Raw genomic sequence first — 22,543 nt, forward strand, 5'->3', positions numbered from 1 at the left:
CTCACCCCCTTCCAATTTATGCAGTAAAATTGAGGGCAACTCAATCTAGCCATTGGAAAAGAGTTTCATGTTAACAACACAAATCATAATTTCTACTGCACACCATTCATCTTTTTAGGGATTTTTCCGACCCTCAAAAACCCTAATCCTTTTCTTCCAATTTCAAACTTTAGGGTTTTCTCCCAATTACTCGAATTATCAGCTGCTCGTTGCTATGCGGTACGTTTACCATTTTGTTTTCGCCTTTTCGATTCGTTGAAGCTAAGAATTATTACATTTATGATCTTTTGTTGGTGCTTATATTTATATTTTGTTCGAATTTGAAGCATTTAGAGTGCGGTTTTAGATGCTTGTGGAATTGATTATTTATTTATTTATTTATATATTAGTATTATTATTATTATTATTATTATTATTTTCATGCAATTTCGTATAAAATAATTGGGAATTAATAATTGGGGATTAGAGAGTGAGATTAGTTTTTGCTTGTTGTGTACTGAGTGAATTTAATTTTAAAATTGTTTGGCTGAATTTTTTTAATTTAATTTGAAAGTTTTTTCTTTTTTTTTTTATAAATTGAAATTTGGCTTCTAATTGTGTTTGTATGAGTTGTATTTAATAATTAATGCTGCCATAGCTGGAAGATATCAACACTTGATTTCTTTCCATGCTTATGAATTTTGTGATTTTCTTGTTGCGATATTCGAAATCGTGCAAAATGTAATTGAATGTCTGTTTAGTGAATCTCTGTTTTCCTTAGTTGGTGAAATGATACTTTTGCTGTTGGGTTTGTAATAATATACTACCATCAAGAAAGTTGTGATTTTCTTGTTGCAGGGACTTGTAATTTGGCACAATTCAAAGATTGTGGGGGATTTATTTATAATTGCAATTTTCTGAGTAATAGTAGTATTAGGCTATGTATGGTCGAGGAAATTATGCTCCCCAGTTTGGGCAAGGTCTTCAAAGACCAATGGCACCTTATCAGCAACAACTTGTTGGTCATCCTTCAGCTTCACTTTTCCAGCCGGGGAATGCCGCTCCCTTGCAACCTGTAATTCAACAAGGTGGACCTCCTCATGGAGTTCCACCTCGTGGGGCTGCCTATTTAAATGCTCCTTCTGCTCCACCAAGCATGCCACATCAAGGTCCTCCAGTTTCTACTTCGAACACTGGTCAGCCTTACATGCATCGACCTCTACATAGTGGAGCCCCTGCTCAACTTCCTTATCTAGCTACTCAACAAAATTTTGTTTCTGGAAGTCCCAATCCCAATCCCAATCCCAATCCTCCCCCTCCTCCACCCCCTTCTATGGGTCATCCTAGAGCTCCACCACCACCTCCTTTTATGCAACTTCCACCACCGCCCCCACAGGCCCCACCACCCCCAACAGCTGCTGGTCATTTCTCCCCTGCTAATTTTGACTCTGCTAATCAACAAAGCTCAGAGTCTCATATGTCTTCCTTAGGCCCCCCACCACCGCCTCTTCCACCCTCTCCCCCACCAAGGGCTCCACCTCCTCCATCAGCCTGCTCCTCATCTTCTCCTGGAAAGTTTTCTACACCCACAAATACAGCTTCTGTGTCACCAACGCAATCAGGTCATGATTCCATTTCTGAACAAGTTCTTGTGTCTGAATCTGGTGGTAATGTCACCACTCATAGTCACAAAAGTGGTGCCACTCCAATTTCTGATGAGGATGTATCATTAAAACAAAGTGTTTTGCTGGATCTTCCTCCCCCACCACCTAAGCCAGCGGATGAGAATGTTGTTCGTAATATTGAAGTCCTGTGCCAGTTTATTGCTAAGAATGGGCCGGAATTTGAAGAAATGGCTCGTAAAAAAGAATATGGAAATCCAGAGTTCAACTTTTTAGTTGGAGGCGATCTGGGAAGTGAAGCTTCATGTGCACATGAATATTTCTTGTGGATGAAAAAGAAATGTGGTCTTGTAAATGATTTGCACAAAGGTCAAGGCCGGAGAGATTTGTCTCATACGTATGGTGATTGTGAGCCCTCTGCAGGACCTAATTCTGTACCCAATGTGAGAACATCTCAATCACCTGCAGATTCTGATGTGGACATGGAAGGTTAGTGCCAATTTTATAGCGAATGTGTTTTATTAATTTAAAAATAAAGGTCCTGAGTTTCATATTATCACGCTTTGACTATATATTATTTTTCATCTTAATTAAGATCATTTACTTCTGTAATGGTTGGAACTTATCATTTATGTCAACTTTCTTGAATGGGGAGGAAATATCCTCTCTGTCCTACCTTAGTTTTGACACTTAACATGACACATAGTTTTGGCCCTTTTAGGTGATAAGCTTGATTGTCAATTTCTGTTTTACAAGAAAGCAGATGTGAATATAGATAATGGGCTATTATTTTACCAAAAAATTAGATGTGATAGAAGACTGTTTTTGAGTGAGAGAGAGTGTGAGGCCCTAACTTTTTGGTAATTGAAAAAGAGATTATAAATGATATTGGGGCCTTTCCTGAAATAGAATTGTAAAAACTAGTCTTTAGATGAAAAAGGGAAGTTATTAAACATGGGGAGGATTGGGTACAGAGGCAGTACATTAAATCTAATTGGCTTAGTAAATGATGATAGTGATTGGTTTATGCAAAATTGCTACCTAAACTTCAAAGTTATCTATATGACACAATTGATGAAGCACTGAAAGCAGTCACCTCAGGGCTTATTGAATTTTAGTTCTGTGTTTTAAACTAATTTTTGTAGTTGATGTTGTAGTGTGCTTTGTACCTTAAAGTGATGGTCTTCCATGTGTTTTGTCTAGCATTGCATGTTTTGAAATTTGGCAATCATATTTTATGTTGTGGGTATGATTTCTCCTTTGGTCTTCAGTTTTTCATCTTACATCTTTTTAATTCTAGGATAAGTGTTTCATTATGTTCCCTTGTTTTTTTTTACTTCCCTTCCCCAAAGTTGTGCATATGATGGTTTTATTTCACATCCACATAATGAAGCAATAACTCTCCTGGCGATTAAAGTTTTGAGCATAAACATAGTGTAGTATTTAATCTACTTTGTAGTGTTACTACTGCATGAACTGAGAAGTGCATGGAGTTTGTTGACTACTATTGATGCCCTGGATCTTGTTTTATGATGTGGTTTGATTTGTCCCACACTTCCGCTATGGCCACTAGACTACTGCTTACTATGTCTTATAATTTTCCTTGTCATATGCTCCTCCATTGTCTGCGCTTATTAGATTGTAATGACTGATGTTTGAGTAGCTTGGGTATTGTTTTTTTTTTTTTTATTTTTAATTTTTAATTTTTAATTTTTTTTAATTTTTTTATTTTTTAATTTTTTAATTTTTTTTTATTTTTATGTAGTCTTTGCTCTCTTATACTTTTTATTTTTCCAAGTAATTTAGTTATATTTAGAGTTAAAACTTAGGTTTCCTTGACATCCAAATAAAAACAAATTAGTTGACTTCGCAATTCCACCGCGGCACCGCCTTGTCAAGTGACCAAACCATGGTGGCCACTTTCTCCAAGTTGTATATAGGAGTGTCTATAACAGTGTTACCAGATTCGTGGTTCGCTTCGGTACATGGTATGGATACGGGTTCGTGGCTTGGTCGATTTGGGGTTTGCTAGATTTTTTTATATAAAGATTATTTTTTCATATATAAAATAAGTAATGCAGTTATTTTATAAAAAGAATACAACTCTATAAGTTACTCTTATAAAAGAAAGTAAAAAGGGGATAGCCAGCTGGAAAAGATGGTGATCAAAATAATAAAAAAAAATTACTTATTGACCGGTCAAATTATCTACTTGCCACATGTTTTTCTCTCTCCTCACCACACCCTTCTCTTTAATTGATTTCTAACTCCCAGCCATTTGCAACATTATTCTCCCACCACTTCACATCGGAATTTTTAGAAAGACTATCATGGGAATCCTCTTGCAAGGGCTACCAAAAGCCCTAACATTTACACCTTTTCCAAAAATTAATGCGCAACCCTTGACCTTTAATTGCTAAAAATAGGGTTGCGGATTCGGATGATGGTACCGGCATTTCGGTTTGCGAACTACACCAAATTGGGACGCGATGAACCATGAATTGGTTCGTGCAAACCCAATCGAGGTTCGTGGGGGGTAGGCGCAAATCTGGTAACGATGGTCTATACCTTTGGGTTTAGCTTGGTATACTGTCCCCATCCTAACCTAGGTGCTAATTTCCTCTAGGGAACTCTGAGGTAAAGGTTTTGACACTGAAACTCCTGTATGGATTGAGCTCTGTTATGAGCTTTACAGAAAAGATTGAAACTCCAGTACTGTCTTTATGAACTATCTGTTCCTTTATTTATATTTAGATTTTAACGTAAACAGTTACCTTGGCACCCAAAATAATCAAATTAGTTGACTTGGCAATTCTGTCTCCTTGGCAAGTGACCAAACCACAGTGGCCACTTTCTATAAGTTGGTAGTGGAGGTAATTGGTTGTCTAGACTCTATACCCTTGGGCTTAGCTTGGTATATTGTCCCCATCCTTCCTTAGGTGCTAATTCCTCCCTGAAATTATTCAAGATTCCTTATTGTTTTTATGAAACCTCTGTTTATTTATATTTAGATTTAAAACTTAAAAGGTTACCTTGGCACCCAAAAAAAAACAAAAAAAAACAAATTAGTTGACCCGGTGATTCCACCGCCTTGGAAAGTGACCAAACCTCAATAGCCACTTTCTCCAAGTAGTGTAGAAGGTAATGGTTTGTCTATACCTTTGGGCTTAGCTCGGAAATTTATTCCCATCCTTACCTAAGTGCTAATTTCCCTTAGTGAACTCTAAGATACCAAAACTTCTGCATGTTTTTAATATACTACCTCCGGTTCTCCTCCTGCCGAAGCAGAAATAGAAGAGTTTCCATATCAAGATGATCAGGTTACTCGCAACAAGGAGTATTATTTGTGAGACATAAAATATTCCTTTGCTGTGAGTAATAAGAACCGGAGGTAGTAAATTCTTTTTTGAGATCTACTGAAATGATTGTAACTGAAAGAGGGGCGTGCAGCTTCAGCTTTATCTTACAGTAGGATGACAATTAGATTATTGAATTGGGAACTTCTTAATTAACTTGAGGTCTATGTCTAGCATGCTTGACTCTATCTGTGCTTGAAGTGTTTGAATGGCACATTTGAAATCATGTGGAGCAATTCACTTTGCTGGTCACTTTTTCAGGTATCACTTTTGATAATGTTTGCATATTGGTTATTGTCTGCATTTTCTATCACATTGTGAACTGTGCTGTCTAATTCTGTCGCGGCATTCATTCACTTGATAAAATGCTTGAAGCTGGGGCAGAATAGGTTTATTTATTTTTTTGTTCTTTGTGTCCGATTCTATTTTGATTCCTTTTGTTGATGATATTTTACCATTAGTACATGGTTTCTTAACAATTGGGAATTTGGTCTCTGCAGTTGGGCTATAGAATCTGATCTCTGAATCGCCTTAATTTTCTATCCACAATTTTAAAGAGAATAAGCTATGGTATATAAACATTATAAAGGGATAAAATGACATTTTTCTCTTTAGATTGTTGCATTAATTTATTAATGCCTCCCTGTCTCATGAAGCTTTTAGTGATCATTCAGCCATTCTAAGGTTTCTATGAATTCTTTTGCATATCTCGTATAGTACTATTATTATATATTACAATTGCCCTTCCTTTCTTAGAGGAGCCAACTAGTGGGTACTGGTCAAAATTTTTTCCTAGATAAATTTCTTATCATTTCAAATTTGAATTATTCTTATCAGAATGTTTATATATGCTTTGTTGCTATTGGATTGTGGCTTTTAGATGATATCACACAATCTGATAAAGAGCATGGAGTTAATCATTCAGTTGAAGATGTTGAGCCAGAGCCTGTTTTAGCTGGAAATGTATATGAACCACAAATGCAAGAGAATGAAAATGATTTGCAGTGTTCGAGAGGTAACAGTCTTTCCCTAAAATCAAGCCCATCTGTCAAAATTAAAACTAGTGCTGAGATAAAGCCTGAAAAGCTGGGTGGTCAACCCGCTGATATCCATAGCCCATTCAGACTTATACAAAACTATGCATCTGATGATTCTTCTGATGATGATGGTAAGCTGTCTCGTGAAAATGTGAAGATCATGGCAGATTCACCGCATGGTAAATCTGGGGATTTAAGCTCACATTACGACTTGGAACATGGCAACATGAACTCAAAGAGCAGTAAGACACCTGAAACAGGACTGGATCAGTCTGTCACAACTTGTATTGAGAGTGCTCTGAATAAGGACCGAGATGATTTGCAATCAATTCAAGACGGTCTCCAGGAAAAATCAACTGCAGTTCTGTCCAGAAAATATGCAAGTGATAGCGTAGATGATAGGGTTGAAGGATCCAATCCTAACACTGCATTTCATGGAAAATATGTTTCTTCACTTAAAAATGCTGAAAAAGAAGATAAAAAGAGTACCCCTACAGCTGTAAAAGTTGATGAATTTGGCAGACTGGTTAAGGAAGGTGGTAGTGAAAGTGAGTCTGAAGATGCTCACCATATTCGAAGGCGTGGTAGAAGAGATAGGAGTCGTAGCCGTAGTCGTAGCCGATCACCATCTGATAGAAGGAGGAAAAGAAGTCCTCGAAGAAGTCCTCGCAGGAGGAAGGAGAGAAGAAGCCGATCTAGAAGGTATATGTCTTGCTTTCTATAAAATGTTGTCGTTTTAGTAGGCAGGCATACTGCAATATGTATATATTTGCATTTTTTATTTATTATTTTGGCCTTGCATGTTTCATTGCCCCTTTGCATTTGTACTTTGGGTACTGTTGGTTCATGAGATTGATCTTTGTATTGTTCCTGATGCATTAGCCGATCTCCAAAGAGACGAAGAAGTAGAAGCAGATCTCCTTACAGACCCGGAGGTGATTTTCGTGGTGAGAAATTGAGACGAGGAAACGTTCAAACACAGGAATGTTTTGATTTCCTTAAAGGACGGTGTTATCGTGGAGCTTCTTGTCGTTATTTGCATGTTGAGGTAGATAAGAGTGAATACTCCAGACGTTATAACAATAAACAACAGACAGAAAATGTGGGGAGTGTAGATAATCCTGGTAAACATGGTGGAAGTGCCAGCATGAAATCACCTCATGGACATAATGATACAAAGGGTGAGAGAATGCAGTTGGATTTTGATAAGCATGAAAGTCGTGATTTGGCTTCACAAACATGTGATGATGAGAGAAATAAAGCAGAATTTGTAGATGATGCTGTGTGTCCCAGTGCTTCAGATGCCGAAAAATTCAATACAGATGTTAATCAATGTGCTGTTTCTATGAAGGAAGATCAGGTTTTGGGCTCATCAGGTGAACTCATTCCTCAGCTTCCTATATATGAGAAACATCCATTATCTAGCATGCCTTCAGCTACCGAGCAAGGGATCCATCTTTCTCAAGCTGCTGGAGCAAATGACAGACTTGAGGAAGAATCCCAAAAGACGGGCAGTTCTCCATTAGGGCTTTCTCTGAATGAGCCTAATCCGGTCAAAATGCCTAATGAATCTACAGTAAATGCTTCTGCGCCAGATTTCACTCATCAGGTTTCCCATCTACCACCACCTCCCGTGCCTCAACAACCAACAAATACACCTCAAGTACCAAATCTGTTGGCTCCCTCAGTTAGTTTTCCTCCTCAATCTGTTAATATTGAAAGTGGTCCCTTATATCAAACTCCATTACCTCAGTCTCATTATCCTGTTCCTCTGAATCCTACATGGAATACCCTGCCGCAACCACGTCCATCACATATGGGTGGTGTATCTATGCCTGGTACTCACTTGCAATTTCAGCATGGTAATTTTCCTTTGAGAAATGACTTTCCAGGACCGATGTCTTTGAGAGGCCACCCAGGTGAACTACCTGGTCATTCTCAGGCTGGTGGATTTCCACATCATACATACCATTTACCTTCAAACAGCTTTCCAGCTCAGCCATTTTCTGGTACCAATCTAGCTAGGGATGATATATATTCTCAGTTTCCTACGCAGAGCCTTGTACCTTCCAGCTCTTTTGTTTCTGGGGTGACCCCTCAACCTGGGTCATTCCAAGGAGATTCATCTGTAAAGAACGCTCAGACATTTCCTGTGGAAAATCTTGCGAGTGAATCTTCAAAACAATCTTTCCAGAATCATCTGTTAGCACAGCAGAAACAACCGCCATATGGTCCACATCTTACCGCTGTTGAGAGTAGTGTGTCTTCTCATCTTGGAGGGTCTAAGTCCATGCCTGGATACTCTTCAAGTACACTTGACAAAGATAATCCATCTAGTTTCTTTGATGTAGGAGGATCGAGAATTTCCACCCATTATAATCCATATGCTTCAACTTTTGATCAGCCGTTAAGCACCAGATTCAGTTCTATTGCCTTTACGCAAGAAAGAGGGGATGTTGGTGGTATTAAGTATGATGGACAATCAGCTGGTGATCATGGATCAAGGCAGATTATTTCCTCATTAAATTCTTCTAAGGTCGGGGGACAAACTCTGCCAACTTCAGGTGGAGACCAATATGATCCTTTGTTTGACAGCATAAATCCATTTTCAGAATCAATTAAGAATGCTCAAAAGCAGGACCATGCAGCTGATAACTCTGATATCATGTTAAAGTTTAGCAGTCGTCACAATGTGTTAGATGTGGAAGAGAACAACAAGCAGAAAGTGGTTGGAGCTGTTCCTGCAACTGTGTCTCTGGAGAACGATGAATTTGGGGAGACAGCTGATGCTGAAGTTGGTGCTGTTGAGAACGGAAGCCCTAGCAGTCCCAATGAAGATGCGGATGTTGCTGAAGGTGACATTGAGATTGATCAAGTAAAGTCAGAAGGGAGAAGTAAGAAAAATAAGGACTCCAGGTCAATGAAACTGTTCAAAGTTGCAGTTGCAAATTTTGTAAAGGAGGTTCTTAAGCCACAATGGCGGCAGGGTAATATGAGCAAGGAAGTTTTTAAGACAATTGTTAAGAAAACTGTTGATAAAGTATCTGGGTCTATGAAAAACCACCGTTTACCCAAATCACAGGCAAAGATAGATCATTATATTGACTCATCACGGAGGAAACTTACGCAACTAGTGGAGGTTAGTTTCTACAGCCATAATTGTATGATATTATCGGGTTGCATAGTTGAGACTTTTCTGCTCTTTATTGGAAAACTCTCTTTGTTGGCTTGCTTGTGAAGACTTGTTTGCACTCTAACCAACCTAGTGTATTAGTTTTTTTTCACCCTAAGTAAATAAACCATTGGGTGCTTAACTTTCCCCCTCTCTCTCTTTTTTTTTTTTTCATTGGATGCTATTAACAACCAATGTTGACCTATCAGATTTGGCTCTTGAGTACATCATATACCCTGGTAGGATTGTAACACTCCAACGTGGTATAGACTAGTTGACTGTAGAAACTTGACTATTAACTTTGGACCAAAAAAAATAAGGTTTTTGTTTTTTTTTTTTTTTAATTTTTTTAATTTATTTATTTATTTTTTTAAAAAAATCTCTTTTACTTTTCGCTTTCATGGCCTTTTTGTGTAAATATGGATTTAATATTTTAATCTTGTTCCTTTCTCTTCCTTGATGTATTTCTTTATTCGCATTTAGGCATATTATACATTGGTTTGCTTTTAAGATAGACTTATTTTATTATTTGTCTTCTGTTGAAGTCTCCTTAAGCATTGCATGTTACTCTTCAATTTTGCATTTGATCATTGAATTTGTTGTGCTCAATACGCTTTAGTGTGAATTAAACAATAATGTTGTGAGATTGTCAGGTCAACTGGTTATGTTAAAGAGCAAACCCTCCCCCCCCCCCCCCCCCCCCCCTTTTTTTTTTTTTTTTTTTGAGATTAACTATTGCTGTAATCTGTCTAATTTTTAAGAGATCTTAATCAGCTGATGTGTGTTAAACAATTGTCATCTTAATTCTGGCTGTTTTTGCATCTAGTTAGAAGTAGCCAAGTAGGTTAATTGAATCTGAGAAAGGTTTTTCTTAAATCTGGCATTTCTACTTTCTAGTGAAATTTGTGTCTTTGTACGAGTCATTTTGTCCAACATGCAGCACTGGTATTAGGTTTGGGTTTGTGGTACCAACTCCATGTTTATAATCTTTTAGAATGTATAATGATACCTAGAAACAAAAACACATACCTAATACCACATGTTGGTTGATTAATTGAATACTCAATCTCCTCCTTTCTCTCTCTTTCCTAGTATCTCCCATCTTTCTAATTATCATGTTATGTCTTCTTAAAACTACACGAATAAGTGGTGAAATTATTGTATCAAATCCCATAATGTGGTCAGTTGAGCAAAAATATTGTGAACTGCAAGTGTCAAATAGCAAGAAGTTCAATTAGTTAATGCTAGTTGACCCGAAAATTAAGGCTATAATTAAGTAATAGTGGTAAAATTAGTGGTAATTGAAAGCAATAAAAGGTTATTAGCTGACCAACAAATTTAAGCTGATGACGTAGAATATGCTGGCATGATTACTCAACCTTTTTCTTATGGTTAAAAGTGACTGTCCGAAATTCTCTGCAGTGCAGAAGCCAGCACTTAAACAGTGTGTAGTCCTAGATGGTAAATGTGTGATGAAAAGTAGGGTTTGTTAAGTTAATATCTACTCTTTGCTTGTTGGTTGAGCAGGGTGAAAATTTTGTGAGAGATAAGTGAACTATAGATGAGGGGACCAACTTTAGAGAGAAAGTAAAGAGGAAGAATTACCAGCATCAGATTAACTTTGGGCCTAGTTGATCACTGTCAGTTTAAATTTTTGGTTTTGTGGTATCAGAAGTTCTGTTGTTTTAAGCTAGAATATGAACACAGAAACAGCCAAATTTTTTTTAAATTTTTTTTGGAAACTTCCCTTCGTTCTGGAAACATCTTTATTTAGTTTCCTACCACTAGTTTCTATTTTTAAAGTCTGTATCGAAAACTTAAAATAAACAAGCATGCCCTCAAATTGTATCATTCTGAACTGGATGATGATTCATCGTGAGGCAGAGGTATATATTCCTGTTTTAATTTCTGATTTGAAAGGTCCCTCCTGTGGGTTAGGGAAGCCATACCTTAGAAAAATTGAGAGTTAAATACAAATAAATTTTAAATTATCGAACCAAACCAGTGTGGTCTAGGCGAGGCAATTTTGAGGCACACTGAGGTGCACAGAATTTTTCAGAAGTCTTTTTATTGTATATTATATGCGCTTCACTTCAATGAGGCACACTGACTTGTCACTGAGGAGCGCCTTAGGCGCAGGGAATTCGGAAACACCTTGGTGCGCTGTGCGCCTTGAGCCTTTTTGTACATTGAACCAAACACCGTGGATGGGTTATTGACCAACTGCCCTTTAAGGCCCTAGGTTGGCTCAAGAAGTCTCTCACCGTGGCACAAGTTTGTTTGATTAGTTACTTCTAAAAATATGACTTATCATTGATCTCTTGGGTGATCCATTGAATCATTGGTGAACGTGTTCCTTTCTTCTCAAGCGGAACATCATTTAGGATCTATAAAATGTGTGCGGTGAGTCAAGATTGGATCCATAACGACAATTCTATTTTGAATTAGTTCCTTTTTCATCTCCCTCCAGTCTCAAAAGTATTTCTCAGTTTTCCTGTTATTTCCAACCTCTTCTTCAGGTTAATTACTAACCCCTTTTTTCTTTTGTTTGGGTTTATGCAGGGTTATGTTGGTAAATACAAGAGTTGATGTCGGCTCCCAATTCCCAGCCATATTTGCAGGCACTGAAGTATAAGCACCCAGATCAATTTAAGTTAACGTCTGGTTTCCCATCAGCTGGATGATTCTATCTGAAATCTCAGAATTTTAAGTTACATATTGGCAAGTACACTTAATGTGGAGGACATTATTTTGCCAGCTTTGGGCTTACAAATTTTTTCTTAGGGAGCATGAAACCGAGTTCTCGACATTAGGTATATTAAGATCTTTGACAAGGGTTCTTGTCAGAAGATTGTTTAGCTTGTTGATCATGTATATTGTCTAGATTTTCATAAAATTTGGTTAGTGCATTTCTTCTTTCCTGTAAGATGAAGATGTGACCAATCTCTTAGATTTCTGTAATATTAGTGTATTATTGCCCTGATCATCAATCATATATTTGTTTCATGCTTCCATCCTAATACCATCTTAAACTTATTAAGATTTGATAAAATTTAGCATCCATTCATGCTGGATCAAAATGTCAGCCTGATTTTGTTCACGGCTGATCCACATTTGCATACACCTTTTTCACGGAAATTGATTTTGGCGCAGCCTTTATTGATATTGGCACACCTCTATGTGAGAGGAGCATTAAAAACTATGCTCTCACACAGGGGTGTGCCAAAATCATTTCCCCTTTTTTCACCCATGCTCTACTGTAGTATTGGAGCTTAATACAGACATACAATATCTAATGTTATTCATTAGTGGTGAACTTCAGCCATAATGAAGAAATTTCATGGTCAAGTTCATAGTTCGGATTTTTCAATTGAACGCTCAACAGGCCATTGATGGCATCTTTGCCTATTCCTATTGGCTATAAGCCTATAACAACGTGAGAGTGTTACAAACCAATAAAAAACGGAGGTACTATTAATAACAATCACAAATATTTAATAACATCCGGTTTACACTAAATTAGTGTAAATCGGGCTGGGCATGTAACTTCATCAACTCTAAGTCATGGAGTCACCGCCGAAGTCAGCCGGACCACCGCCGAGAAAAACACCCACCGCCAAACCACCAACCCTGTCGCCACTCCCAGCTGCCGCGCCACTGTCGAACTCCCTTAGCATCTCCCAATAATCCGGCCGAACTCCGATCTATTGTTCCTTGTAGATCGTCATCTCAAATTTTTGCCTAGAAAGGACATTAGTTATCCATCCAAAGAAATTATAAACTCTTGATTTTAAAATCCCCTCATGTCCTATTGAAGCAGGATTAAACTGTAAAAGAATTCAATAAGGAATTGTTCTGCCCGATTTCGCGTCGGTACTTTGTTTCAGAAACAAGCTAAAGAAGGAGAAGCTCTCAATTCAAGCCCCAATTTCATAAACAAGCTAAGTTAATTGTCATTATTTCGTTAAGCATACGACATCAATCAAGTATACTTTTGCATGCGTTTGTGTTTATTTTTATTGATTTTGATACTCTGTTTTTGGGAAAAAAAAATTCACTTTTGTGAAAAAAAGGGTCACTTTTGTGGAAAAAAAAGAACACTTTTGCGGAAAAAAGGGTCACTTTTGTGGGGAAAAAAAAAGAACACTTTTGCGGAAAAAAAGGGTCACTTTTGTGGAAAAAAAGGGTCACTTTTGTAAAAATATAAGTCACTTTTGTATATAAAAAAGGGTCACATTTATAAGAAAAAAGGGTCACTTTTGTGAAAATATGGGTCACTTTTGTAAAAAAAAAAAGGGTCACTTTTATAAGTAAAAAGGGTCACTTTTATAAGTAAAAAGGGTCACTTTTCAAAAAATGTTCGATGTACAATAAAATTATTGTAAACCGGGGGCATGCAAAAGTTTTTGAATAACAATATACTAAAAGACACACTAGCAATGATGCGTGTCATCTCCTGGTGTGTCTTTATTATTTTTTTTCTTTTTTTAAATTTTAAAAAATAAATCTATTAATTAAGGGTTCGTTTGGCATTGCTGTGGTTTTCTGTTTTTTGATTTTTTGTTTTTTAAAAGTATATGATATATGTCTTATAATGAATCAAAAATTATATAAACTTATTAAAATTATGATAATTTAGAAAACTGATAACAGAAAAGTGGAAACACCTTTTTCTTGTTTCCTTTTTTAGTTTTTGGTTTTCAAAAAAACAGAATACTAAAAACCAAAACAGATGCCAAACAAGTCCTAAGGAAAAAAATCTCTTACAAAAATAATATTATTTTTGTTGTTATTCTATTATTATTATATAGTAATTATATATTTAAATTAAGTTAAAGGGATTTCACATATCTTTCCTCAAAAAATATTGACAATTATAATCTAAAAAATATAGCAAAATTACATAAGATTAGCTACTTTTGTTTTAGTTATGTCTTAGAAAATACCACTAAGAAATGCAGATATCAAATCAATATCTCATACTTTTCTTCTACATCTTATTAGAATCCATTATGAAACGATATTTAGGGGCCGTTTGGTTGGGGGTATTCATCAAAGGGAATGGGAATCAAAGGAACCGATTCCTTTTGTTGTTGTTTGTTAGACACTTTTTTTCATTCCCTTTACCCCCTCCATTACCCCAAATCCTTCCAACTTCATTCCCCACCCCCCTAGACTTTTCCATTCCCTTTCCTTAGCCACTCCTCTACCACCACACCCACACTAGCCACCACCCAACTGCAACCAGTCACACCGCCACCGCTGCCCCTTCCCCGACCACCGCCGCCCCTTCCTCGGACACCGCCGTCCCTTCCCCGACCACCGCCGCCCCTTCCCCTCCCCTAAAAACCTTCCCCCACCACATAAATAGCTAATTTCTTAAACTTTCGGCCACCACTCGACCATCCCATTGCCCAGCCACCACCCATTTACCCTCGCCGAGTCGCCGCCCTTCTTCGCCGTCCAAAAACCTACCTCTCGTAGCCCTTCTTCGCCTCCCAGAAATCTCTCCTTTACCTCGAAAACCCTAGAATCTCGATCTCCTCCTCCATGTAAAAACCGCCGGCCACCCTCGAGGATGGGGGTAGAGCTGGCGCATGGTTATACGGGGAGAGAGGGAGTTGATTCTAGGGTTTTTTGAGGGGTTGGGGAAGGTTTTATGGGGGCGGAGGGCATCGACGATGAGCAGGGGAGCAGCGACGATGAGCAGGGGAGCAGCGGCGAAGGGCGGTGAGTGGTTTGGGATGTGCGGCGAGTGGTGGTGGGGGTTGGGTGGTGGCTGGAAAAGATGGGAAGTGAAGAACTTAGGTGGTGGTGTGGTGGTTGTGTGGTGGTGGGATTGGTGATAGTGTTTTCCTTTGTTTTTAAAACAAACAACATAGAAAATTTTGGGTAATTTCATTCCATTCTCTTTCTTTCCCTTTGTTCATTCCATTCCATTTACCCTGTGTAAACCAAACAGCCCCTTAAATACTACCACTATTTAAAATATTGATACTAATACTGTAATAAAATACAACTACATTTTGAAACGATTCTAATAAAATGTTGGTATGTTCTAGAAAGATAGGGTCAAAGTCAAGTGATTCAACTCAAGCACCCAATGTTTCCAAATTAGTCCACCTTCGTACCTTTCTGGCATAAACCTTATATCTCAGAGAGGTCGTATTTCACTTCTTTTATTTATTTATCTATTTATTGAGAAAATCTTCAATAATATGTAGTGCGTAAAAGGAAATATTTTCGCGGGGTTAGATACATATATAGCTTTAACTTTATCGTATTGAAATGCATAAAAATAAGCATACGATCAAATGCATAATTTCTAAGTACATAATAGTTTATCGTCTTTTCATGATTATGTTTCATTTTACTAAATATTTTTGTAGTATAGTAGTTCACACAATTTTAGACAATTATTTTTACGCTAATTAAAATAGTATTGGTAATACTACTGAAATTATCGTGCATGACACAAGATCTAACCTAGTATATGACTATACGAGTGCCATTAAATTGTTATCACTATTATACCATTAGAACTTTTTTAGAAGGGTTTGTAGTACCTTTTTTAGAAGTGTTGTACTGTCGCTATTTTAGATTATCATATCATATAACTAATATATAAAGCTAAACTTTTAGCCAGGTTACGAGGCAGCGATACTTGACGTTCCAACTTTCGCCAAGTATCGCGCCACGTTGGATAGATTTAAATAGATTTCATACGTTAAAAAATATAGTTTAGAATTCAATTTGGATAGAATTTTAGGATAAAATTGTTAGTTTAGAGTTTTATTTTCGACAAAATACCAATATTTCAGATGTACAAATTGAATTATATTTTTATTTTAAAAAAAATATTAGATTTTAACTAAAAAAATATCAATATTCTTTTTAAAAAAAAATCCAATACTATTATTAGTCACTAGTTTTGTGCCCCGTGCAATGCCCGGGTTGTTTATTAAAGTATAAGATAAATTTTTAATCTATATATATATATCAAATTTTAAAAAATATCATTGATACAAATTAGTTAGGAATTGATGTCTTTTATGACGATTTGTTATCTAATAGGCATGTAATGACTAATAATAATGTTGGTGGAAATGTTCAATTTAATATACTAAAAAAAAAAGCAAAAAATAAATTAAATGAAATAAATATCCAAAGCCCGTTGGGTTGATCCGAAACTAAAACTTTGGGCAAGAGTTGAACTTTCTTAACTCATAACCTGAAGTAACCTAATTCGAGATGACTCATGACCCGACCCTAATTGATGAGTCTACATAATAATAAAATTCTATTAGATTATGAAGTACTCATATTATTTTAGCCGATTAATATATATTATAAATGGATGTTTTACGCTTTGAACTATATTAGAATTATAATCTAATAATTTTTTAAAAAAAATTATAATTTAAGTGGTACATCTTAAAGATTTTGGTATTTTATCGAAAATAAAACTCTAAACTAACAATTTTATCTTAAAATTCTATCCAAATAGAATTCTAAACTAACTTTTTTATTTGTAAAATCTATTTAAGTTTATCCTACGTGGCACAACACTTGGCGAAAAGTTGGAATGCTAAATGTCGCTGCCTTGTGATCTGGCTAAAAGTTTAGCTTTAAATATTAGTTCCTAACTAATTTATATCGAAAATTTGGATTATTTTGGGGTTGTGATGAGTTATGAGATTTTGTAGGTTTTTTTCTACTAGATTTTGAAATATTCATCTCTAGGTTAGGTCCCGTGCCATGCACGGTAATTTTTATTATTATTATCATCAATTCAACTATTCTACACTATTTTAGTATGTGTTAAAAATTTAGTCAAGAAAATTGTCTAATAATATTATTGTGAAATAAACTACCAAAATATTAATTGAAATAATCATAGAAGATCCAATTAGCTTTTATGCAATTGATTGAACATATAATTATATTTATGTATGTAAATATGTAATTCAGTGTGGTGTCGTTAGCTTCTTGTTAATTAAATAAAATTTTAAAGCTATATATTTACCTCGAGAAGTAATTCAATTCCATTCGTACTCACTACAAAAATCACGCTATTATTTTATCTCAAATCAAGCCATTTACAATATTAATCAATATCTCCGAATAATGTATTATTTCTTTATTCAACTTTCTCTTGTTATGAATTCTAATTCAATATCAGTATGTTTTATATTATGTTTGGCAATATCTTATACAAATATTTATATATTAGTAAGCAATCAATATATCATGTAGTTTTTTGTTAAAGATTATTACTCGTATGTAGTTAATCTAGTTATTGATTATTAAGGTAATTAGCTTGGCAAAATAATTTTTTATAATATTTTTTTATTATTATGGATTGTATTATAATCTATGATATTATTCCTAGTGTTGTGATTGTTTTTTTTATTCTTTCTAAAAGTGAAGATTTAGACAATAATTAATATTTAACAAATAAGGCAATAATTGTCCTATTAGTAAAATAAAAACTTACCTCATTAAAACTTTTACTTAATTAGTGTTTTTCCAAAAAAATAAAAAATAAAAACTTAAGGACACACTAGGAGATGACACGTGTCATTGCTGGTGTGTCTTTTAGTATATTGTTATTGATGATTTGGATTATTTTGGGGTTGTGATGAGTTATGAGATTTTGTAGGTTTTTTTCTACTAGATTTTGAAATATTCATCTCTACACAATTTGATTTACTAGTAATATTCACTTTCATAAAAATTGTTTCAAAATACCTCATTATTGGGCTCATTTTATAGAGCAAAAAAAAAAAAAAAATAGAGCCGTTGGGCCTGGGTTTTTTTTTTAGAATTATATTTTAAAAATTATGGCCATTACAAAAATTACAATCTAATATATATATATATATAAAGGGGAGTTTTTTCCCGAGATTTTAGAGCGCCATGTAGGATTTTTATTTTTAAAAAAATATTAGAGCGCCACACATGATTAATATTTTTAAAACGCTACAATAGGATTATGCCACCTAAAATTAGTTAACGTGCCACGTAAGATTATAAATTATAGTTATATCCAATAAATAATTCAAGTGTCACATAAGCATAATTGACCAATGAGATTTTAATGGTTACATTAATTAAATACGAAATATTATCTTTTGTGATTAGGGATTTTAACTAATATTTTAAAACAAATACGGAGAAAATCAGAAAATGATATATTACGTACAACTAATAAATAACAAATGTAATCACATAAATTTAAAAAATATTTTTTAGAAAAAAAATAGATCGACCCGTGCATCGCACAGGCTTCATCTAGTGATTATAAATTCAGAATGAATCTTAGCCATTGATTAAATACATGAGTATCACAATCTTCTTGTGCCACATCATCATGAGTAGTCATCAAATTCCATCCACTTGTAATATTTTATTACATAACCAAAGGCAAATAACCGGTTATAGGAATAACCTGGTTAGAGCAACTCCAACGGTAAAGCTAATTGCCAAATTAGCTTGCCATGCCACCTAGGAGTGCAAAGTATTCTTCATTCTAGCTAATTTATGCCACAATGGTTAAGCTAATTAGCATTTAGATTTTTCAGCTTTATTTTTTAAATAATTAGTCTTTTATTAGAGACAATTAATTTCTAAGCTAATTAGCTTAGCTAAGCTAATTTGCTTGGCATTAGCTTGGCCAAGCTAATTATTAAACTACTCTCCAATGATTTGGCTATTAGCTTGAAAATTATTAAAATTGCAAGCTAGTCCCTAAAAGCAACCATTGGAGTTAATTGCAAAATTTCCCCAAATTTTTCTCTCTTTATTTTTTATTTTTTATTTTTTCAGTTTCTCTCCCAATAACCAACCCCGGTCAATGGCTGAGCATGCTCTGAGAAGAATTAATATTCTCTTTTTGCTAATAGGATACTTTTAGTCATTTCAACATCAATAACGATTGTACTCCGTATACGAAGTAATGAAAGTACCTTACTTTACTTTTTTTTGTTTAAAAAAAAAATGCCGCGCACACCACAATAGGGCACTTTTTTTTTGACAGGCACAATAGGGCACTTCAAAAAAAAAAAAAAAACCCGAGAGTAAGAAGAATACTAGCGTTAACCATAAGTCGTATCCTTAACCAAAACCTTGTACACCACCAGATATCGCAACAAAACAAAGGCTTAGCAAATTTAGAGAGATGAGTTCTAGAGAGAGAGAGAGTCCCCCCTACCTTCCAAACAAAAACCACCGACTACCGTCACCGCCACCTCTAATCCCCAACCTCTTAGCACCACCTCAATCGCCTCAATCGCCTCACCCCACCACTCCGAATCCTCACCAGCAGAAATTACCATTCCCTCTGTTCAAACCCAAATTAAACCACTCTCCTTCTTAAGTGTCTTAACTAGCTCCTCCACCACCCCTCTCTTGCCTTCCATAGCTTCTTCCACCCCCCCTCCCTCTTTTGATGCCGAAAGAGACCTCTTCCTCCCTCTCGAGGAACCTGAGTACTCTTCACTCTGCAAAAATTGGCACCTAGCAATCATCTCAAAGCCTTGTGGGAAATCCTTCTCTACGGATTTCTATGTTGAAAACATTTCAAAAATCTGGAAACCAAAAGCACCCTTATCCTCCTACCCGATCGGGAAGGGTTTCTTTATTACCAAATTCAAACTGCAAGAAGACTTTGATAACGTCCTGCAACTTGGTCCCTGGTTCCTTAATGGAACATACATCTCGGTCACCAAATGGACGCCGGGCTTCAAGCCTTCAAACGCCACATCCCATTTGATTCCGGTATGGGTGGAACTACCTGAATTGCCAGTAGAGCTTCACTCTGAAAATGTCCTCACCAAACTTGGGAATATTATTGGCTCGTTCATCAAAGCTGATACCAGTACTGGAAGAAACAGCCTGAGATCGGCTAGGATATTGGTGCTGGTCAACGATACCCAACCCCGGAAAACAGAGCATCTGGATTGGTAAACTCAAACAAGAACTAGTCTATAAAGACCCAAATCAACCAAAACAGAGCACTAATCCTTCACCGCATCAGCCGCAAACCATCTCCCGACCTCCTAAAGGTCAAGAAGTGACCGGCAAGAGCGCCACCGTCGCAGCGCAGACTGGAGAAGGAGGTTCATTGGAAAGGGCAGGTCAAACGGCCACCCCATGGCAGATTGTTCCTACGAAAAACAGAGGTAGCAGAGTATCCAGTGGACAAAAATCCCGCGAAGTGTGGGACCAAGTTTTAAGTTTAAAAGTGCCAGTTAGGTCGGAAACGACAAATAGGTTCAATACTCTTCAATTACTAGATATAGATGGTGTGGGCCAGCTAGATGAATCTACCCTGGGCAGTATGACTACTCATATCCCCCCCCCGGAAATCCTTAAGAAATCTTTCTTTCTCTTTTCCCAACCTCTTCTCTGAACCAGGCCGTCAAAACTCGAGTGGTTAACTCAAATGTCTTCTCACCTTACCTCCCTCCCTTACCCCCATAACCGGCATTTTTAAATTACCAAGCACTCCACCCTTGTTATTACCCAGATCAAACAAACTCACCACTCTCACCCCTCTTTCAAAATTCAAAAAACCTCCCACCCTAAACCAAGAAAATGGATTACCGATCCAAAAAATCACCAAAACCCGCTCCGACAAGGATCCAAATTCGACTCCGACCAAACCCGGTAATCGTCAAACCAGTCCAAGAAAGAAACATCATCACCAAAACCAAACCCAAGTTCACCACCCCGGCCACCATGATCAACCTCCAAACTTTCTTTGCTCAGGGAATTCTAGGCAGTTGGAATGCTCTAACCCCGGGGCTAGTCCGGCAGATTCTCTTGGAGCCGGAAAAAGAAGCACCAATGTTCCAAAATCTGCAGACGGAACACCACGTCCATCCAAGAGTCCTGATTCCAGCACATATCCCATCCTTGGAGGATGTAAAGCTCATGAACGAGCCACTCGAAATTCTGATGCGGTGGTGGATCAAAGAATTCCAGGCGAGTTACTCGGGCTTGGTAATGCCTTGGGAACTCCAACAACTATCCGACCCGGAACCCGTTCTTCCACAAGAAAGAAAGGCAATGTCGATTACAAGCGACTGGCTGCTGGCCTAGTCCGTGGCAGGATCAAACAACGTCAAGTGGCTACACCTAGTTCGCGAGGCCACTCAGCTCCAGCTCCACTGTGCCTGGGGGATGGAGAAGGGGACATCCACTCAGATGTCCGGAGTGAAAGTCAAGGTCAACACGTTGAAGAAATACAGCCATTATCTGGGGCGCTACATCATTGTCGACAATGACGCGTCTTACGAGTCCAAGAAGGAGCTGGCGAAGCTACCGTTCATGAAGCGTGGAATGTCGATCCTCCTATGGAAGGCTAGAGGTATTGCGTGGAGAGGGTTCAAGCGCAATATCCGACAATTGCTTCAAGACCATAACCCGGAAATAGTGGTGCTAACTGAAACTAAGGTGCACAAATCAAGCGTTGAGGAAATCATTGACAACCTTCCCTTCAATTCATTCGAGGTGGTTGACCCGGTGGGGCTCTCAGGGGGGATCCTTATCCTCTGGAACTCAGGAGTGAACAACATCACAGTCGTCTCCAAAGAGCCGCGAGCGATCCACGCCGTGGTTCAGGTAAATCATAAATCACCATTCTTTTTGTCATCTGTTTATGTAAGCTCTCACTTTAAAGCTAGATTAGAAATGTGGGGTGATTTAATACTGCTAAAAAATAGTATAAATATGCCATGGGTTGTTTGTGGGGACTTTAATGAAATTTGTTTTAGCCACGAAAAATGGGGAGGTAACCCCCACCCCATAAACCAAATGAATGCTTATAAAGAAACCATGGATAAGTGTCATCTCATTGACCTCGGGTTCGCGGGTCATAAATTCACATGGTTTAATAAAAGAAAAAAAAATCCAATTTTTGAGCGTTTGGGCAGATTCTGGGCTACAAATTCATGGATTCAAGTATTTCAGGATGCTGTAGTTCAGAACCTTCCAAGGCTGTCTTCAGATCATAACCCAGTTTTATTGGACCTTGAAAAACGGGTTACCATTCCGGGTTCAAATCTTTTCAGATTTGAACCTATGTGGTTGGGTGACCCGAATTTTGACCCGTTTATCAAGGAGAACTGGGATAGGATCGATAATGTTTTACCAGACAAGCTATCCTGCTTGGCTGATAAAACCACCCATTGGGCTCGGACTAATTTTGGCTCTGTTGCAAGAAAAATAAAAAACTTAACGGCCAGAATTAGTGGGGTCCAAAGGGGAATTGAGAATAATCCAACCAATACATTTCTTCATGATTTAGAAATCTCCTTGCAAAGTGATTTAAACCGGTTACAAGAGCAAGAAGAAATGTATTGGTTGGCCCAT

The 22,543-nt window shown here is 37.0% G+C and overlaps 1 protein-coding gene across 1 annotated transcript; it reads left to right on the forward strand.

Annotated features, from left to right (window-relative positions):
- On the forward strand, positions 1 to 12,152 carry LOC145601085 (uncharacterized). Its single transcript, XM_081657018.1, has 5 exons — positions 1 to 219; positions 838 to 2,090; positions 5,838 to 6,696; positions 6,877 to 9,133; positions 11,729 to 12,152. Exons 2-5 carry the CDS (start codon positions 920 to 922, stop codon positions 11,753 to 11,755), a joined length of 4,314 nt encoding a protein of 1,437 aa, XP_081513144.1. The 5' UTR covers positions 1 to 219; positions 838 to 919; the 3' UTR covers positions 11,756 to 12,152.
- The last annotated feature ends 10,391 nt before the right edge of the window (positions 12,153 to 22,543 follow it).

Source organism: Chenopodium album, chromosome 2 (assembly GCF_948465745.1).
Source record: "Chenopodium album chromosome 2, dcCheAlbu1.1, whole genome shotgun sequence".
Taxonomy (NCBI): domain Eukaryota; kingdom Viridiplantae; phylum Streptophyta; class Magnoliopsida; order Caryophyllales; family Amaranthaceae; genus Chenopodium; species Chenopodium album.

What these genes read in the sequence shown, in the direction of transcription:
- LOC145601085 (XM_081657018.1), top strand. Translation starts at nt 920, where the DNA reads ATGTATGGTCGAGGAAATTATGCTCCCCAGTTTGGGCAAGGTCTTCAA. An exon ending in TTCTGATGTGGACATGGAAG is followed by an intron (nt 2,091 to 5,837) that starts GTTAGTGCCAAT and finishes TGTGGCTTTTAG; the next exon opens with ATGATATCACACAATCTGAT. An exon ending in AACTTACGCAACTAGTGGAG is followed by an intron (nt 9,134 to 11,728) that starts GTTAGTTTCTAC and finishes GGGTTTATGCAG; the next exon opens with GGTTATGTTGGTAAATACAA.